The following is a 20,182-nucleotide window of genomic DNA, read 5'->3' on the forward strand; positions in this document are numbered from 1 at the left end:
TGTCAAACCCGTAGCCTGCGTAGCAGACATCTGTGTACGTTTTTAAGTGTGTTTAAAAGAGTGCGCGATCGCGAGAATACGCGCGCTGGAAACTACGGCGCCTGCTACGCAGGCTATCAAGTCTGTGTCATTTATGAACACCAGAGAAATAGCACTTTTTTCGCATATTAGCGGAGCTCCTTAGCGGCCCGTAAGGGCCGCAGAGCGGAGCACCATACCCATAAAAAAAAACACATGAAAAAAAAAAAAACACATGAAATAAAATAGGAAACCTCTGCATCCGAGTTTTCATGGTCATCATGGCTAGCGGCATGCCTCGCGGGCGCGTACGGCGGCGTACAAACGTACGTACGGTGTTGCGCACATCCGGGATCTTGAAAGGTCTTGACAACTCGCGCAGTACTGGCGCGAAATAATTTTGCAGTATGAGGAAAAAAAAGTGTGAGGTCTAAACAGCTAGTCTGAAAGTTAGAACTTGAGACAAACACATTTATTTTGGCTCCTTGTTATGCCGATGACTACAAACGAGAGCAGGGTAAACTTAACTTCGAGGAAACAGGGTTTAAGCGATTTGCGACGGGAAAGAGATCGCGAGAGATCCAGAAAACCCGGACAGAAAGCAGGCGAAAAAGTATAGCAAAGCGCCTGTCGAACCTGGTAGCAAAGTAGCGAAGAAAAGCGACTAAAATAGCAAGAGAGGTGCCGAGGAAACAGGCAAAGAAATAGCGGAGAACAAGGGAACGGAGATAAAACGAGCAGACGAGTGTACCTACTGCGGCCAACTGGTGAGTACAAAACTGCAGTGTTTCCGTCATTTAATATCTCTACGTTTTGTCTTAAGCTTACTTTATACGCAAAGTAAGCTTATATTGACGGCACATTTTACTTGCTTTCGCCACTAAGCATTTGCTTGTGACATGAACAATGTTGAAAAATACTATTCCTTAAAATTCAGTTTTACCAGGTTTTACTGATCAAATAGGAGGATTTGATTATGTAAACAAATAATTGTTGGGCCTTCGAGGAACGAATTCACAAAGAATATCACTTCAACACATCTCGAAGAAAATTAAGCTTACGATTTTTAAATGCTTGTGATATGATTATTTTGTTTTACAGTGCTGGAAGAGCAGCTGAGATGAGAATGAAAGTGATGTCAGTTTGCACGAAGCACCTGGAATTTCGTTAACTCCGAGTGAAATAGATCGATTCAGTGTATGCAGTTTATTGATATTCATGATGGAGGTAAAATTACTGTTCATTTAGTCAGAGTAAATAAACTTCAGCTTCATTACTTAGCTCTTTCGTTCCCAAATATATTAAATAATCCACTTGTCATGTAGTTCTGTTCACTATTGAGCGTTCATGTGGATTACATAACAATGTCAACAATTTTGAGATTTTGAGGTCTGTTTTGCTGGTTTCATTCAGAATGTCAACAGTAAATGTTATATTTGTCATAAAAAAATCACAATCTTGTTGTGGAATTTGGAAAATGCACACAACAAAGGTTAATGACTACTGGAAAACTGGAATCTTTGTGAGTAAATTCATGCCATTTTAGACACTGTATGCAGCTGTGCATGCAAACTTATTATTAATTAAATGTGTATCTTTAAAAATCTTAGTATTACTGTTAAGAAAAAAGCTTTTAAGATGTGGCAATGTTTTTCCTATGCATGTACATGTATATATAGGGGTAGAGGGGAGGGGGAGTATTTAAAGGTCAAACCTTTTAAAGAGGGAGTGTAAGGGTTTGCAGTGATGCTTTGAGTTTATTAAAATATCAGGACCTGAACAATCGATGGAATCGATAATCGATGGCAATCGATAACAATCGATGACAATCGATATCAATTAATCGATTGATATTGATAATCGATGAACAATCGATCGCTAAAGTTTTTGTGATTATCGATTGTCATCGATTATCAATTTCATCGATAATCGATGACAATCGATCAATTAACTAACATCGATTTTCATCGATTATCAATATCATCGATTACCAATTCAATCGATCATTTAACTGCCATCGTTTTTTATTTGACTAGTATTTGATAAATATGTTTACTTTAAAACACACGGTCTCTCTTGTGTGTTATATTTTATTAGCAACAACAATGATAACCTTTCCAAAAAATGTCAATACAACGAGAAACTTACTAACTTAACAGTAATAAGGCAATAATTATTTAAAACAAACGTTTTGAGCTTAAGTCTTATTCGCCTCCATCAACGAAGCGTACGCTTTTCGGTCTGGTTTGCTTTCGAACCAACTCCTGGCAAAGTAAATAGAAATCGCAACTTACAGAATTCCTCGCTGTCTAAGTACAATGTAATTTTTCTAAAACTCTGTCTTGTAGTCCATAAACATTTTCTCGCTCGTCCGAAATATTTCAAATCAAACAGTAGCAGAGAGAACTCAAAAATACGTCGTCCGTACGTCGGAACGAAAACGAGACAACAGTGGGAGTCTGGTGATGAGTTTCGCCTGTCACGTCCGCCATTTTTGACTCGGTCACGAATAACGAAGTGTCTTTGGAATTCTAGCGCTAGCAAACAGTAGGAAACTCGAATGAAAAACAGAAACATTAAAGCTTATGATGTAAACTTCATCTCAATGGAAAGGAGCTTTATTATTTTTTTTTACAAAACAACATATGTAAGTATTTACTTCATGCTTCGGATTGATTGTGTGTTTAATGCCAATCGATGGCAATCGATGAAGTTCGCGACCACCAAAGTGTGATTATCGATTGATCATCGATTGGCCGATGCCAATCGATGCCAATCAACAGTAATTAATCGATTGTCATCGATTGATCGATTGATTTTCCGATCATCGATTTTCATCGATTGTTCAGGTCCTGAAATATTTACAGTAGAACCCTGCTAGAACTCTGAAGGGAAACGAAAATGAGTTCGAGTTAGCGGGGTTTTTCGAGTTAGCGGGGTTGATTGAATATTTTATTTGCCAAGTTAATAATTGATAGTTTACTGATTTTTAAGCACTTCAGTATACAGTACTGTGCAAATTGAACTTATCTTGCCAGAAACTCTAAAGCGACCACACATTCTTTTGTTAAGAGTGGAAAATGACTGTCAAATACATGATCTGTTCATTGCTATAATCAATGGGCAACCGTTGCGAGTTGCAAGTTCTGGAATTCGAGTTATCAGCGTAAAAAGTTTGACCCAAATTTTGTTCAAGGGAAACAAAATTTAGTTCGAGTTAGCGGGGTTTTCGAGTTATCCGAGTTCGAATTTAACCGAGTAAAAATGACTGAAAAGTGGGGTCAAATCCAAGGGAAATGGAAGTGAGTTTGAGTTAGCAAGGTTGTTCGAGTTATCCGAGTTCGAGTTACCGGTTTTTTTTTCTGTAGTTGACTTCGCAGTTATCAGTAAAAAAAATAGTCTGTGCTGATACATCTCTGTTAAATATATAAGGTATCCTTTCGCATCCAGTAGTTTTGCTTCACTTTATACAAGCTTGCGTTAAGTGTTTTGTTTTATAAATTATTGATTTTCATACCAATTAATCAATTTTAATTTAATCTGTGGCATTTGACTTTTTTCAGGGTTAACATGAATTTCAGAATTTGCAGAGCCACAGACACAAAAACAGAATGTGGACAAGGACATCAAAAGAAAACAGGAAGGATTAAGATTATCCAGCTTGATGTTTGGGTGTCTTCATGATGCCATTTTCAAGAGACTAGTAAATTACATGTAAATTGAAATCAAGAAAAGCTGCAAATGAGCAAAGTTTATATTTTAAATGTTAACGTATTTACAGTGTACTTCAGAAAACAACTTCTTGATTGACCTGTCTCTTTCACATCTTTTTAGATGTAACAAGGGCATTATGAAGTGATCTTTTTAAGAATAATTTATGCAGCCAAAACAGTAACAGCAGAAATGAATGGGAGTTTAAAATTGCTATTTTCAATGTTTTGGCTGGTAAGAAACTACATGTGACCAAGCTAAAATCTCTTTGGCCGGTTAACATGACCTGTAAGTGTCCAAATATTTTGAGCCCTCGACTACACAGGACTTACATGTAGTTGTCTTATTACTGTATATCATAAGATCTTTGGTTGACCTTGGGGGAGGTAGTGGAGGTAAAAAGCAATGTAATAATTTGAATTTGGATTGGTAATGCTGAAACTGGTGTAATTCTTAAGTATAGAGGTTAAAATCGTGATTGCAAGCAATATGCAATACCAATTTCATTCTTATGTGTTGTATGCTGCGTACAATTTATAAGAACAGCTATAATGTTAAAATTAGTGAAATATTCTAAAGCCAGATTAAATTTGCAGTATCCATTAGGTACCATGAAGCAACCAAATTGTGACTCATTTGCTTACTTTGTGAACTTCATGACGAATGGGCAACATGACTCCACAAAAATGTGTACAATAAAGCATACAAATTTTTAAAAGAGCAGTCAAAGTATTGATGCTTTTTTTCTTGCATAGTTTTATACACAAGCAAACATGATTCTATTTTTTCTGCGTAATCAAAGAACAAAACTGAGTTTGAGACACACAAACAATATTCTATCTTCCCAGAATTTTTTTTTTTTTTTTATTTCTGTAAGTGAAAAAGACATGTAAAAGTAAAAAAGGTGCTATCATCCTTTTTTTTTTGGGGGGGGGGGCGAGGGGGGTGGGATGGGGTTACAGAATGTCCCTTCTTTGCTTCCAGTTAGTTTCACTCCGGTTTGCTTGTAGTTAGGTTCACCCCTGTTTGCTCGCAGTTAGCTTTATTCATCCGGTGTGCTTGGGATTAGCTTTCACTCTAGTTTGCTTGTGGTTAGCTTTCACTCCGGTTTGCTTGGCATTAGCTTATGGCAATATGCTGTAAACCCTTTGCTACATGTATGACCTCTGCCATTTCCATTCAAAATTAAAATATAGGCAAATAGTGAAAATAAAAACAAATGAATGAATGAAAAAAAGAAAATTAACCATATTCTTAATGTAGATGTATATTATTTCCTATATACTCTAAATGTTAAGTGCTTTGCTAATTTACCACCTACCCCATTTACCATCTACCCCAACATGCAGCCCTACTACCCCCTCCTTATCTTCGAAGGTTACATAATTACCCGTTTTGCAGCATAATTTCCCATCCAGACTTCTGGATCATAATGCTGTCGGTGGAATTAAAACGTTTTGATTGATTTTGTTTGTTCTCGGCTTATTTGGTGTTGCTGTATACGGTACTCCCATATAAGGGCTATACGGGTATGTGCTGCTCAACAGGGTGTGCCTTTTGCCTCTCTGACTCTGAAACAGGGTATACAAATCACTCTTTTGACTGTGGAACACTATCAAGTTTAGCTATGAAAATCCGCTCCTCTCATTGGTTTTTCTCCAAGCCACAGACAAAGTCAAGTGAGCGCTTTGTGATGTACGCTAGTGTTTTTATATCTATCTTCATATATTTTTCATTGTGGATATTGTCTGGAACAGGGTACCTATTTTGCACTGTTTGTCTGGAACAGGGTCGCAAATTGAGCCGTTTTTCTCTGGAACAGGTCCAGAGTCTCAGCGACTCAGTGGCACACCCCTCGAGTAAATTTTAGGGAGTACCTCTCCCCCCCCCCCCCCGGGACACGGTAAAAAAAGTAAGTAACAATATTAAAATTTATAAAAAAAAATAAAACGAATATTATATTCTTAGCCTTAAAATTGTACAATGGCTTGAATTCAGGTTTCAATAAAGTGCAAAATAATTAACTGGGGAGCTCCGCTTTTAGGCTTGCCTAAATCTATATATTATCTAAAATACAATTTACCATATTTTGTTCATTTCAAATATAGTTCTATCAAAAACCATTCAATATCTGTTCTTTTGAACAAACATGAGTATTTCGCTCGTTGGCACTTACCGATAGGTACAGCTAGTTTTAAGTATAATTATATCTTGTTATGTTGCAATTACCATTGTTGCCGCTAGTTGTAAACTGGCTGACCATTGCACTATTGAAGCTAGCCTATTCTGGCAGAACTTTAAAAATCTTCATTATTGACATTATTGGCAGACGGAAACTGAATTCTTTAGCGTCTAGATAAACAAGACCGTGTTAGGTTGTCAATCAAAAGTAGCCCTTAGTCTTGGTTTGCTGGCAGGTTTCACAATTCCCTGAGACTACTGAGATAACTATCTGAGCGTATTATCCCCGTATAATCATTACCATATTCGACTTGTAAGCAAGTCTATGGCTATCCGTTAGAGACAGCTGACTGTTCTTTTACTCACTCACCCTGATCTCGCTTAAACTATGTGTCAAACACTCTCCTTTTTTGTCCTCCCCCCCCCCCCCCCCAACTACTTATTCTGTAGCTAGCGACCAGGTGATGTGTTTTTATCCGTTAATATTACACTTACAGGTTTAATTTTGAACACACATAGCGCGAAAGCGAGCGCGGAGCGCGAGAGCTTCGGGTTCTACCACCAAACCGAAAACTCCGGAGAAGCGAACGACTTTTAAAACACGCCTCTATAAAAGCAGGGTCGTAACCAGGTATATTTTTTCATCGCTGATCCCAAATTTTAGCTCTAAATTTTGATTCAGGTCCCCAAAATGTGGCAACATTTGATCCCTGATTCCATTCTGATCCCATCTGATTGGCCGATCCGGATTTCATGACTTGTGACCCGGGATCCCGGGTCCATGATCCCGATCCCGAGGCTGTGATCCCGATCCCAAGGCTGTGATCCCTGATCCCAGATACCTGGTTATGACCCTGATAAAAGGGTAAACTGGTGATGGTCTTGTCTTGTGGTCTTAACTATTTTACTGCCCATAGTTTTTGCCCTACGGAATTTCTGCCTCTTCAGGACCGATGGATCGGCTCTATTTTTTGTGCGCCGTTAAGAACCACAGCTTCTATAGTGAGTCAGCATTTAAGTCTCTCTAAACAACTCTTCATAACTGACATAAGCCTGTTCCAGAGTCTGGGCCAGGGAACGCGCGAAGAAAGCTTAAATTGGTAAAAATAACTTAAATTGGTAAAAGCAAGGGTGTACTAACCTTGAAATCGTCTGTGTTCGTCACACATCATGATTCTGGTAATGCAAATTATGGCTAGTGCGTATACTAAAATATTTCCCTTAGACATTGTACAGATAAAACATATATTCGTGACATTTTATTCGAGAGCCCGTTTAATTTTGGCATTTCCCCTTGGTGTCAGTATTAACGGGGTTCCACAGGTTGTTGAATGGTGTTGGATAATCGGGTCTAGGAAAGGTCAAAAGGTTAGTGTCGCGATGTTGCACTCGCTTGGTCACGCTAATGCAAGATTTTGCATCGGGCATTCGCACTAGTACGATTTCCTATTTAAGCACCAGCCAGAAAATCTTGCAACATATTTCAGGCTTGTTTCTTTGCACTTTTAATAATTGCAATTACTATGCATGTAGCGTTGTGCGACATACAATGAATTGCAATGTTGCATTTAAAATAATGTCACGTGCGTTAGGCATGCAGACCGTCCGGGGTAAATTTTTTTCAAGTAAGAGAAAACAACACTTGGGTAGAAAATAGACTTCTGGCATCACTCGCTTTGGCGGCATCAACGCTGTCATCGCCCGTAAATCGCCCGCCCATGCCCCTGGATAATGGAATTCTTGACAAGGACTTTTTGCTCTCCGTTTTGATTTTGACGTCACGGATAATGGGGTTTTGCTCTCCGTTTTGATTTTGACGTCACGGATAATGGGGTTTTGCTCTCCATTTTGATTTTGACGTCACGGATAATGCGGTGAGGGTAAAAGGCGGAATGAGTTTGCAGAATGGCATGTGGCATGACTTGCGGAATGGCATAATTATGCGGAATGTAATTCTCGCGGAATGACTCATTGACATAAATTATACTAAATAACACGCCAGCTTATTAAGAGAAGCCGCCTTCTTAAATACTGCGGGCTCAAGCCATCAAGGAGGAAACTTCCATACAACATCGTTGTAAAGATCATTTCACCGTTCAAATAATCGATTTACGCCGAATAGAACCAGAGAAAATATTTTCGCTACTTGCCGTGATGGTTCAGAGGACTTGAATTATCGACTAGCTGGCGTTGCTAAAATGTGCTACCGAATCTTGGCTTAGTGGTTCTGTTAACGTGAATAAAAAATTCTTGACATAGCAAAGGTTGTTAGTAATCGGAGTAACGACGTAACGAGAATCCGTGTTTCGAGATTTTTTTTTTCTTTTTTTTTAAGGATTTATCCATTTCTGCTACACTAATTCAAATTCTCAGTTTGCTGAACCGCAAATATATCCCATAAAACTAGTAATACGTGACTCGCAGGGCCTCGCGAAGCTCTGGAGTGGATTATTTGAAGTTGAACATTGTACATATTTAATTTTCCACAGTAGGCAGGAAGATATATTTGTTAAAAATTAGTAACGGGCATGGCCGCGACACCCTCGTTCCCAGGGTCTACTCCGCTTTGAAGATGGCGGCTCTTTCAGGTTCGTAAAGAGGTATAAAGCGTTGGGAAGCGCAGGCTATTTTCAAAATCATCGACAAATTATTGGATAGTCGCATTTTGGACATTTATTTGAGGTCATTAAAAAAAGAAGAACGAACGGCAGGAGGATTCGAACCCTCCGCCCGCGCGCCCCTGATGGCGATGAAAGGTTTATAGCCTGAATAGGCGTTGAGGGAATATTATGTGGAAATCAGTGTTATTTTAATCCGAAAAGAAAAACGATAAAAATGAAAGGCTCAGGATTCGAACCCACAAAAAAAATAAGGAAAAAAAAAAAAAAAAAAAAAAAAAACCTTAGCCGGATTCGAACCCGCGCCCTCAGTCCCGAAGATCTGATTTCAAGTTCGACGCCTTACCATTAGGCCACCAGCACGCGGCGGCCGTGTGACGTCAATTCCGCCACACACCAAGCTCACAAATAAATATATATATATATATATATATATATATATATATAAAAAACAAAAATGTAAAGGGAAGTCACAAAACACAACCCGCGGTTAAAGGGGTGCCTTGCACCCGCCTCGGCAGTAAAGGGCAGACTACATAGGGCTTTTAGTCCTATTGCTGCCCGACGGCTATGCCATGCTGATGAGGCCTAACAAGGCCGAAACAGCTGTCCATGGTTGCCACTGCCCAGGTGATAGGTTGTGCGCATGCGTGAGGTCCTGGCCAGACCGCGGGTTGTGTTTTGTGACTTCCCTTTACATTTTTGCTAACACACCTACAGCCACTCAATGTAGCATCTGTAGCCGTTCATTCTGCAACAACAAAGGCCTTAAAATACATATCTCCCGTGTACACAAGCAAAACCACACCACCCGAGACATCAAACCAGGACTTTGGCCCTGCGGTAGTGATCCACGATGTGCTTGCTGTCAATCGTATGGTTTATTTGCCACAAAAGTCACTAGCAACACTACCCGCGAATCTATCAATCTTAAGCAATATAGCAACTGTCACACTCATAACGTAATATACCTTATAACATGTGCTAAATGTAAAGATCAGTATGTTGGCGAGACTGGTAACAGCGTTAACACAAGGGCTAATCAACACCGCTCCGATATAACCGTTGGCAACAAAAACATTCCTACAGTGAGACATTTTAAAGTCTGTGGCCGTGAAAACATGAAGCTGACGGTTATTGAAAAAGTACGGGCAAAAGACCAGTTTACCAGGAGAACAAGAGAAGAATACTGGATAAATAAATTGAAGCCGGCAATTAACAGTTTAATCTAACCTTTCAATTACATTTCCTCACTGTTGTTTTTTATTGTATATTTGATAGTTCCTTTTATTTTATTTTATTATATATATTTTTATTATTTTATTTTATTATTTTATTTTATTTTATTTTATTTTTTTTCGACGTTTTGTATTTCTTTTTTTCTATGTATTATGTATATTTGTCCCATCATATTTTATCATTTTTATAGTTAGTTCAGCATTGTATTTCATCAACCACGTGCACATTACCGCGTGAACTGCTGTAACCAATCACAATTGTTATCCCATTTTTTTAAAATACTTCTGTTGACACTTACCGTTATACAGTTTAAACGCTCCTGAAGAAGGCCGAGACGGCCGAAACGTAGAGCATTAAAAGCTAACAAGTCTTGACTGGAGTTGGTCCTTGAATTCAACATATTAAAACAGTTCATTTCCCAGAAGATCTGTGAAAGGAAAATTACTTTAAATTACGTCCCCTGGTTATTGGGGTTTTGTTAATATCCTTTGTGGCCGTTTTCTCCAACATGGACACTAGACTACAAAGTGAGTTTTAGTGTACCTTTAAGGCATCAGCCTTTTCCGAAAGGACAAGATCATTTTCTTGCTTTCTCTTCAGATTTCTTTCCTCTTCTAATTGTTTCCTGATTTGTGGTAAATGAAGTAAATTGTTAGACATGTTTAAGTCATACATGTGATGTTAACTTAAGTCAGTAACTTAATTTTTTTTTAAGTGTTTTTGCATTAAATACAATGTACGTTGGTCTCAAATGCAATAATGTTAAGTTAAACTGTCACTAACGTAGAAAACACCATAGGTACAACAGGTGGAAAGAAAAACCTCCTTACTGGTGTAGCTCGGCAACCTCGACAGTTTCTTTGCTTCTTTTCAAGGCTTCCAGAAAATACGCCTGGAGGTCAGATACATCTGTGATAGAAAAATGTCACAAAAGTCATGTATCATTAGGCCAGTGTGCACATGTAATTTGGCAAACATGAACTGTAATAATTTTGCATGTTGTATGCCACATTTCAGAGAACTGGTCACCGTAATGTTTACAAACAACTGATACAGCAATGTTAACAATGTTTTGCCCTAGCCTCATTGAACATGTGTGTGATCCCTCTATATTCATATCTCCTGTTATTCTAATATTAATTATTATGTACTCACCTTCAAATGTTTCAATAATGGTGGGTTTTATTGACCCCCGCAACGATGGGCTTACCAGTAAAACCTGGGGATTTTGAGTTGTCTGGCTCCCCAGAATATGTATTGCTGAAAGATAAGGAAAACATTGTATTCATTATTTTAAAAAAACAAAGTATTTTAACCCTACAAGTTTTTTTGCTTTCCTTAGTGGCCATTTGGCCACCAACTACACAACAGTAACTCAAGTTTGGTCGCGAGTGGTAAATTATATTTGCTAAGTTAAGCTGATGCTTCCTTTCCTTTCTTACAATTTTAGTCACAAGGCTGGCAACAGTGGTTCATATTTAGTCACCAGGTCCAAAATTTTTATTGCCATGGCAAATTAAATGGTCTCAACTTAGAGAGTTATATTTTAAACAGTAGATATCAATTACAAATTGCTACTACTTGTACATTAAAGATAAAGGGATAATAAATGTTTTGCATTAAGACATAAATAGTCACTTGCTAGTTGTGATAGCATTGTCGTAAGCTCCAAACCACCATTCCAAAAAGTAAAACTGTTTTCTCAGCTGTTTAAATCCATACATACCGGTACTTAGCTTGTATAAAGCAACCTTAAATACAAAATTAATTACTGTGCATGAACTGGCAATGTATTCACTTAACATGAGTCAGAAACTTTTTCTAAGAATTTATGTCATGTAAAAATTGCATGTATGCGTACCTTCCATCCCTTCACTGGACTCACTGCTTGACAACCAAAATAAGGGCTCTTTAAATGTGGCTATAAGTTCACTCCACATGCCCACACAGGTCTCATTGAGAGCACTTCAAAAAAAAAAAAAATGAAACAATTATGAGACAATCTCAATATTTTGTTAAGGAATATTGATAATCATAAACTAATAATAAAGAGACTGTGTCATGCGTGAGTTAAGTATCTTTTATCAACTTTTGCCAAATACTCACTTTGAAACTTAATGTTATCTACAAAAATATTACTTCTATGGATCTAAATGACAAAAAACAAGCAAAAAAGATTAACTTTGAAAACTGTTCAGCCCAACAATATTTCGAACACGGATATCACAATCTGTTTCAACCTTCGTCGCTTTTGGGCATCGTTACCCTTTCTTTGTATTTGTTGTATTATTAATAAAAATGTTCCATTTTAATCTAGGTAACTGAGATTAAAAGATTGAATCGAATTTTAAAGCAGAAGCAGTGAACTTTGGCTAATGGTCTTTAAAGGGTTAACTTAAGTTGAATTTTTTACCCTAACATTTTTTTTTCCTCATCAGAGAACTGCCCACTTTGTTTGGACAGAAAAAGTACTGCCGGCCTACATTCGCCACGGATATGATGACAAAGCTGGAACAACAAAGTGATAAAATGTGAGTTAGAAATAAAGTTTTAAATTGAATTCTGTCTTTCATTTGGGTCTGGATAATCTGCGAGCCAGCGAGCCATTTCAGTTAGCCTAAATAGCACATTGGTTAGCCTAAATAGCACTTCGGTTAGCCTAAATAGCACTCTGGTTAGCCTACAGTTAGCTAAGGTAGCATGCAGTTAGCCTTTTATTGGGATTAGGGATTTCTGGCTCGCATGCCTTGCGAGTCATGCGAGCCATTCAGGTTAGCCTAAATAACACACTGGTTGGCATGGCTCACTGGCTCGCATATTATCCTAACTCCTTTCATTTAGTGATTCCTGTGATGTGAATTATGCATGGGGTTAATGTTACTGAAATATGTATTATACAATTTAAAGGTACATGTCATTCATTACCCATTTTTTACGTTATTATTGCTGTAATTGTACCAGAGTCCTTAGAGGCATGTTAGATAGCATTAAGAATTCAGGTGTGATAAAGACCAACTAAAATTACCATAGGTTACAAGTCTTCAATAACTGTAATATATGCATATGTAAATTTCCAACCACTCCCATGTATATAGGTTAATCAAGTACAATTAAATCAGCTACCTTTTCCGTGTTAAAACCCCACCCGGCCTTATATTACTTTCAGTGAAGGTTAATTATTGTTAAAAATTTTGGCTGCAATTTGAAAAATGTTTTGGTACACACATTATTTTTGGTGAATCCGCCACTAACTATACAAACATGTATATATCTGGAAAGGTATCAAAATGTAAAATAGAAATATATAATCCAAATGTATTTAACACTTTAAACTTACACTTTGGAAGGTCAAACCAACAAATGGTATGCCATCAGCAATCTTCGCTCTTTTGGCCAATATAAGGTCATCAGTAAGATTTGCATGCAGCAGACCTATAAAAATAGAAACAAGTGGCACTCACCAAAAAACTATTTCTAAATAAGTTAATACTTCCAACATTTCAATTTTGGACCCATAAAGCCAAAGCTTATCTTTGTTTCTGTGTCACATTAAAAGCTGCTATACAGTCCTTATCTCTAGATCTATTAAGCGGCTACCCTCCATTAAGCAGCCACTTTCCCAAATTATTTGTCACTGGACTGCAGCTAGCGCTGTATTTGTTACCTCTATTCAATGGCTACCTCTATTAAGTGTATTATTAAATATATGGGTTTTTACCTCAATAAACCGGCCAGCAAGTTTCTTTCCAAGTGCAATGGTGTCAGAGGATATATATCTCTGTATATCTTCAATGAAATATCTCTAGCTAAATTTTATACAAATTAACTGTTGATGCGAAAAGTTGGAGAGTTTGTTACGAGGTTCACGATTTGATTGTCTTACTCGCAACACAATTGGATACTTCGTAAAGAATTCCCAATTTCCCAACGAACTTCGCAACAAAGCACAGTAAAGTTATTTGACATCAACTGGAATTGGCATGTGGGTGATTCATCCCTTACAGTACCTTGATGTTCAAGGCCGTGGTCAGACAGTTCTGGTAAAGTTAAGCCCACTGCAAAAAAAATGTTTAATGCGATTACATGAAGTTTGATACAATAAAAATAATTATTTCTTTCTTTATTCTAGTAAGTTTTCGGTACACAAATTTGCATGTCTCACAAATGTATGTATGTGAGAAGGCCCACTTACTCTTTAAAGATGTATTCTCTTCCTTTCTGTGCCTCAAGTATTTAACCTTTAGTTGATACATCACAGATGTTTGTATTTGAACATTGCATGACTCAACCAGCAGCAAACTACATATAGTTATAATGAAAATTAATTATAACTTAAAGATAAACTACATGTGAATACCTGGTAAACAGTCTTCGTCTAATCTAGGCCCAAAGTTGCCTTAAAAAAGGAAACAAAATTTTGTTATACTATAAAAATACAGTTCAAGTACACATATGCCAGAACCGGTAAAGTAAAATAAGCTGTGAGTTTAAATTGTAAAGTGTTATAATTTACCTTTGATACAAACTGCCTCTTGGCTTTGTTGCCCTGGAACAAGACAAAGATAATCTCATAAAAATGAATTTTATTATTAAGCTTAATGAACTAAAATATTAATTTTTGTGGATTTTATGATATGAATTTTCTGCATAATGAGTACTAACAAAGAGAATATACAGTGAATACAGTTTAGGATGAGTAGATCTTATGTCAGAAAAAATATTGACTGGATTTAAGTGCACGAGCATTCATGAAGTAATTGGGTAATGATAAGGTACCAGTAACAATAACATCAGGCGATAAATCAAGGAAGTGTAAGCAGAATAGCATGAGTCCATTCATTGACTTGGTGTTGGCTTCGGTCGAGTCATTTAAACTTTTCAGTGTTAAGTTGACTTAACTTAAAGTATCTTACATTATTGTTAATAGTGCCTTCTGCGGAGTGTCGCGATTATCACATGCTATGCTTAGCATTGGATCATTCACAAATGTGGCTACTTATCCTCATCGAGCCCATGATGACTCTTGAGACCGAAATGTGGCTAAGAGCATGCCAATTTGGCTATTTTACAGGCAGGTTAAATTTTACTAGAAATTAAAGACCATATATGACAGGTTGCCCATATGAGAATAAAGTTCTTCGCCACTCTTCATGTAGGAATACAACCTTAATATATGCATGTACAAATAAATTTAATTGTCATGTCTTGAAGATTCAAGTGGGAAAGTCTTGAATAATATGCATAGCAAAATCAAAGCAATGAATACTCTTAATAAACATTTGGAGAGTTAAAGTTCACTGAGTGATGTAAATGTAAATGTTGTTTATAGTGGTCATGCACTTAGCTTCATATCTCTTCGAGATAGCTAGTTTACAGGCATGCCACTGAAACAGAGGAAACAAGTATTGGAATTCTTTGGCCATTTTTAATAAAACAATTATTCCACTTGCGCTCGTTGGATAGGGGATCGTTATATAGAGCCCCTGACAGGGGGAGTTTACGTGTCACTGTTTTATCGCTCTTCGTGTCGCTGTCAGTAATTCAATTGAAGGAAAGTTACTTGTCCTTGTCGAAATTTATATTTTTTTTATAAGGGTTGTCGGTTGCTTCCATTTTATTTTACGTACTGTCGCTACTTTTTGGACCATGTCGCTTGTCAGAATTTATCCTGGCAGGGCCTCTATATAGCCATCTCATATCAAATGCACACTCATGGAATAATTGTTAAATAAACATGGAATCTATGTAATGTACACTGTGTACCTGTGTTTGTGGGAACAATGATTGCTTGTGTGTTGTTAATCTGTTCTTCTGGAACAAACGTTACTGGAACGTTAACACGAGGGAGGCGCTCTGCAAGGTATACCCTTGTAGATGTGGATTTAAAATTTTCCACAACTTCTCTTCCTGAGAGGTCGGAACCAACCTTGAAGAGGGCGTGGTTCCCTGCACTTTGTGACTTGAAGAAGTTTAAGCTTCTAAAGGTAAAAAAAAAAGACAAGAAATCAATGTGAAAAATAACAGTCTACCATGCCACTTAGGGAACAAACATTTAAATCTAAACAAAGTTGCTGGGCTGGCACCATTTAGCCAGATCTTGGCACTCTTTTAAAAATGCCAAAAAAGTCAATTTTGCAACTACAGTACATGACAACGGGGCCAGGCAGGACGAGATCACAGTATTGCGAAGCATGGATCCTGTCTAGCTTGGATGAGATCTCCATCTAGTTGCGTTAACTGGGCCACGATTTAATTTCTCTTCCTAGCACGCACACTGTCAACCTTAAAAATCATTATATATTCTTCTTTTAAAAAAGGATGTTAAGAGGCATAACAACTCATGTAGCGGTACAAGTGTAAAAAATAAAACAACAAATTGCTAAAGAAAGTCATCAAGATAATCAGACGTAACGCCAAAATCAATCGTGCTAAATTCAAACTGTTGTTCATGCTAAATCTGGACCATCCCACGCTGGCTCAGGATGCGTTATAAAGACATCTTGGCAAACCGAGGCAGCCTGGCTCATGAATATAAACAGACCCTAAGTAAGATCAAAACTTGAAATTTACGCCCTAAGTGTGAACAAGGAGCATTCTTTCCCTTCTCACTTAGGAGTCCCCTCCCTATAGGGATTTAGGCATGACCTGCATGGAATCTACATGAAAGTTTTATTTGCTTGTACTGCTATATCATGATGAAATTCTCATCTTTTCTTCTGTCAAGCTAATTACCTTAGCAACCCCTTCAAAAGTGTGATTTTGTCAATAAGAGCCACTATTCTAATAAACGCCCCCATTCTAATAACTGTATCCATTCTTACAAGTGCCGCTAATCCAGTAAGCGCCCCTATTGTGGATAACTGAAGTCATTGACGTCGAATATGTAAACTCATGAACATCTGTCGTACTGTACTAAACGGCCTGTCGTAAATAAGCGCCCTCCCTTAATTAGCAAAGGGGTGAAAATTAATCATAGTAGCACTTAGTTATTGTATTTTTTCTTTGCAGCAGTTCTACCAGTGGAAAACAGCCAGAAACGCACACTAAAAGCTCCCATCATGATTCGTCTAAAGATTTCCTTTCAAGTACTGACCAGGTATGTTCAATAATAATATTGCCCTACCATAGATGATTTTTTATGTACGCAGCTATTAGAATGAGCTCCGCACCTTCTCCAAAAATATTTTATAGAGGCCACTCTTGAATAAGTACAGCGGCTATAATTTGGGTATTTACAAAGAGACTGTAAAACTATGTTCATGTTACCTCTTGTTTTTGAACAGCACTGAATACTTTCACAAGGACACTGAGAAACTGTATTCGTGCTACCTCTTGTATAAATTTCCATTCAAGAATACACACTCTCCTCAGTGTTTTAACGGTAGTTGGAATAGGCCCCGCTCTTGAGAAAGCTTTGCACCTTTAATAGGGGAAATTAAGTAAGTGCTGCTACGCTTCAACCACCATTCACAGTAATCATTGCACTTCATAAATACCAAAGGTCAACTTAAGGGACCGGTCATAAAGTAGATTTTTAGAACCAAGGAAGTGCTGTTTTAAAAAAAATATTCTGGTACAATTTTTGCATTATTATAATGCCATTCAGTGAATAATTTTACCATGACACACCCCTAATGCAGTGAATTTTTTTCCTGAACCCCCCTTTTTGACATAGCCCACCTCCCCCCCCCCCCTTGTACTTTATGACCAGTCCTTAAGACCGACTTTATTACTTCTAGTGTGTTGAAAAATACATGGGTCTCCTGGTTTCCCGAGATCAATAGATTATTCTAAAATTCTAAAACTTCGCGTCATGTTATGTTCGCGTCACTTTATTTTCGCGATTTTATTTAGTGTCACGAAAATTTCATGTAATATAAAGCTAAAGGTACATCAAGTTACCTGCAATTCTGAGGAATTTCTCTTTTCTCCCTTTTCAGGAGCGCCAATAAGTTCTCGCCCTTGAGTTCTTTCGGGAATTTTACCTTGGAGGACGGCAAAGAAGAGAAATCTTCGGCGTTTTCATGGGGAAGCCAGACAAAAGTTCTGGTGGGCTTGTTGCCTGGTCTCCCCTTGCTGGGCTCAGTTCTTCGACCTTGCAATTGGTTGTCTGTCTCGTTGAACAATGGACCAAGTTCCCTAAGATCTTCATTAGATTGGTTCTCCATTGCAACAACAGCTTCGGCGATTCTCTGATTAACTTCACCGTAAGCAAGGTCAGGATCCTCAGACATGAGAGTATGATGGACGCAACGATGAAAAGCACGAGGTGAATACTCGAATTTCACTCGAGTCCATGTCAGATGTCAGTTGTCAATAGACCTTTTGTTTTTCATGGTGAGAAAACACAGACGTGCTTTGTCTGCACGCGCACGTGGACTAACTGATCTGAGTCCATGTCGTAACTTATTTACACACGGCATGCTGATCAACTGTTTGCTCAATAAGCTTCAATAATAACGAACTTACACAATAACCGGTAATATTAAATCAAATAATATTTTTGCAAGGAAAAGTAGGCAATTTGTTCAACAAGAATGTGACAGTTTGACCAGGGAGAAGCGTAATTAACTACTTTAATGCTTGCACAATGTTGCTACAAGCCAACATTTTTAGTTAATTATTGATCAACTTTGTAGAAATGGAAGGGAGATCTCCGTAAAAAGCGATAGCAAGCTTGTTGCTGCTAACTGATGTGTAACTGAAGTAAACAGGATTTCAGTGGCAAATAAAGTTGATTTGATTGATTGATTGATTGATTGATTTATTAGCTCTATTGTGTTATGCCTCGTTCTATAAAGAGTGCCGACACGGTTGATTAAAGTGCCTATGAAGTAAAAAATAACTTTGCTCAATTTGCTTGTTTATGTCTTAGTTAGCACGAATATGCGTGTTTAAGATATCAAAAGCGCTTTTTTCTAGTATTTTTTGAGCCTCGAAGTTTGGATTTCGCAATTTGAAGTGGGTCCTTTTCGCGCGCGGCCAAACGCTCCGGTTTCACCGGAAATGACGTACTTAGTGGTTCTAAAGACACCAGGATTATGGCGTAAAGAGAGCAAAGAGGGCTGACGAAAGCTATATTTCGGCTTTTGAGTCAAACAAAGGCAATTGCACAAACGAAACTGCATCAAATACACTTATTTCCTTTGGTGAAGCTTCGCAGAGTAAATGGAAGCGAAATTTCAATGTGTATAGTAAAGCTATTCGTTCTGATGAAAACGCAAGAAGAAACGAATTCTGTTCCGTCGGCAGTTCAAGGATCGCTGTTCTCAGCAAAAGCTCTTCCTTGCCACAAATGAAACGATAAAGTCATGAAGCGAAGAGGAAATTTATCAAAAGAGTGGTCTCTCTATATCATTCTGCCCTGACTAGCCGAAGAAAGATTTAGCCAGCAGTCGCGCCAGGAGTTTACAATATGTTACACAGCTGGGTACAGTATACGTGTTATTCTTTTATTATGAGACTTCGTTCCTCAAAATTTAATTTGTATGGTTAGTAGATCGTGTTATCATTCGTAAGGTAGCAGTCGTTTCCTTTCCCAAACGATCGATCGCCAGACGCAAATGTGAAATGCATCTGTGAAAGAAGCAAAAATATGGAATGTAAATTCGACTTGAGTGAGTTAGAAATGCTTGTTTGTTTTCAAGTAGCGCGCTTCGAATGTTGTCATTCACGTCTGCATTTCCGGTAGTATTCTATGGCGAATGCACTTTTAAACAATACACTGAGATCTTGCAAAATCTTGGACAAATTTTACGGCTGCCTTCGCCGGAATTATTTGCTGATAAACACGCACTGTAATCAGGATTTATCGTATCCGGATAAAGAAGTCGACGGTTGAAAATATACCGTAGAGCTAACGAACCATAAAGAGCAACCACTGCAGTTCTGTTTATTCTTGAAGAGGAAATTTTTGGTTTCGTTCAAGTCAAAAAGTGCTAATCTTGAGTTTGAAGAAGTGTTATCTTGCCGTGTTGTCAAGTTTAATTATGTCACTCTCACGCTTCGGAGAAATATGTCAGTCCACTGTACTTTCCCACACAAGAACACAATCAAAATGAAAGCGAGCAACTGATCGCTACTTGTATTAAAATCATCAAATCGTTGTATAATACCGAATAACCACCGGGATAGGCGTACCGTAACCTGAATTTACACATTCGACAAGCAAGCAACCTCGGCGCGGCAAGCAGCGCTCGTGTCAATTCCGAAGCACATTGCGACACTGCGAAACCACTCACAAAATCAAAGCCCGTCGATGTATGTGCTTTTGGAAACAATAAAAATTCTAGTTATTCATTTTTTATAGGGAATTTCTCATTTGAATCTGCTTCGCCGAACTTCGATCGTCCTAGTCGACCCGCGCTTGTGTGAAAGAGCGCTTGATCGGCTTGCGGCGGTTGGACAGGTCCGAC

At 37.9% G+C, this 20,182-nt stretch overlaps 3 protein-coding genes and 1 long non-coding RNA gene across 5 annotated transcripts in view; 2 read left to right on the forward strand and 2 right to left on the reverse strand.

Annotated features, from left to right (window-relative positions):
- Positions 1–20,182, reverse strand: part of LOC144628981 (CUB and sushi domain-containing protein 3-like) — a 732,439-nt gene that overhangs the window by 664,599 nt on the left and 47,658 nt on the right. The window lies entirely within an intron of this gene.
- LOC144628967 (complement receptor type 2-like) overlaps positions 1–20,182 on the forward strand; it is a 218,013-nt gene that overhangs the window by 162,671 nt on the left and 35,160 nt on the right. The gene's annotated exons all lie outside the window — the stretch shown is intronic.
- LOC144629265 (uncharacterized) lies at positions 411–4,447 on the forward strand. 2 transcript variants are annotated; one of them, XR_013566333.1, is made up of 3 exons: positions 411–785; positions 1,120–1,245; positions 3,582–4,447. It is a non-coding gene; the product is annotated as an uncharacterized LOC144629265 (long non-coding RNA). The 2 variants fall into 2 exon arrangements; XR_013566334.1 differs by lacking the exons at positions 411–785; positions 1,120–1,245 and adding an exon at positions 1,252–2,665.
- On the reverse strand, positions 10,302–18,029 carry LOC144628762 (uncharacterized). Its single transcript, XM_078486881.1, has 11 exons — positions 17,670–18,029; positions 15,531–15,745; positions 14,281–14,313; positions 14,125–14,163; positions 13,775–13,822; positions 13,105–13,199; positions 12,181–12,275; positions 11,629–11,732; positions 10,923–11,027; positions 10,598–10,676; positions 10,302–10,392 (listed from the first exon to the last, which is right to left on the reverse strand). Exons 1-11 carry the CDS (start codon positions 17,999–18,001, stop codon positions 10,302–10,304), a joined length of 1,236 nt encoding a protein of 411 aa, XP_078343007.1. The 5' UTR covers positions 18,002–18,029.

Source organism: Oculina patagonica, chromosome 10, assembly GCF_052425735.1.
Source record: "Oculina patagonica isolate OP01 chromosome 10, crgOcupat, whole genome shotgun sequence".
In the NCBI taxonomy this organism is placed as follows: Eukaryota; Metazoa; Cnidaria; class Anthozoa; order Scleractinia; family Oculinidae; genus Oculina; species Oculina patagonica.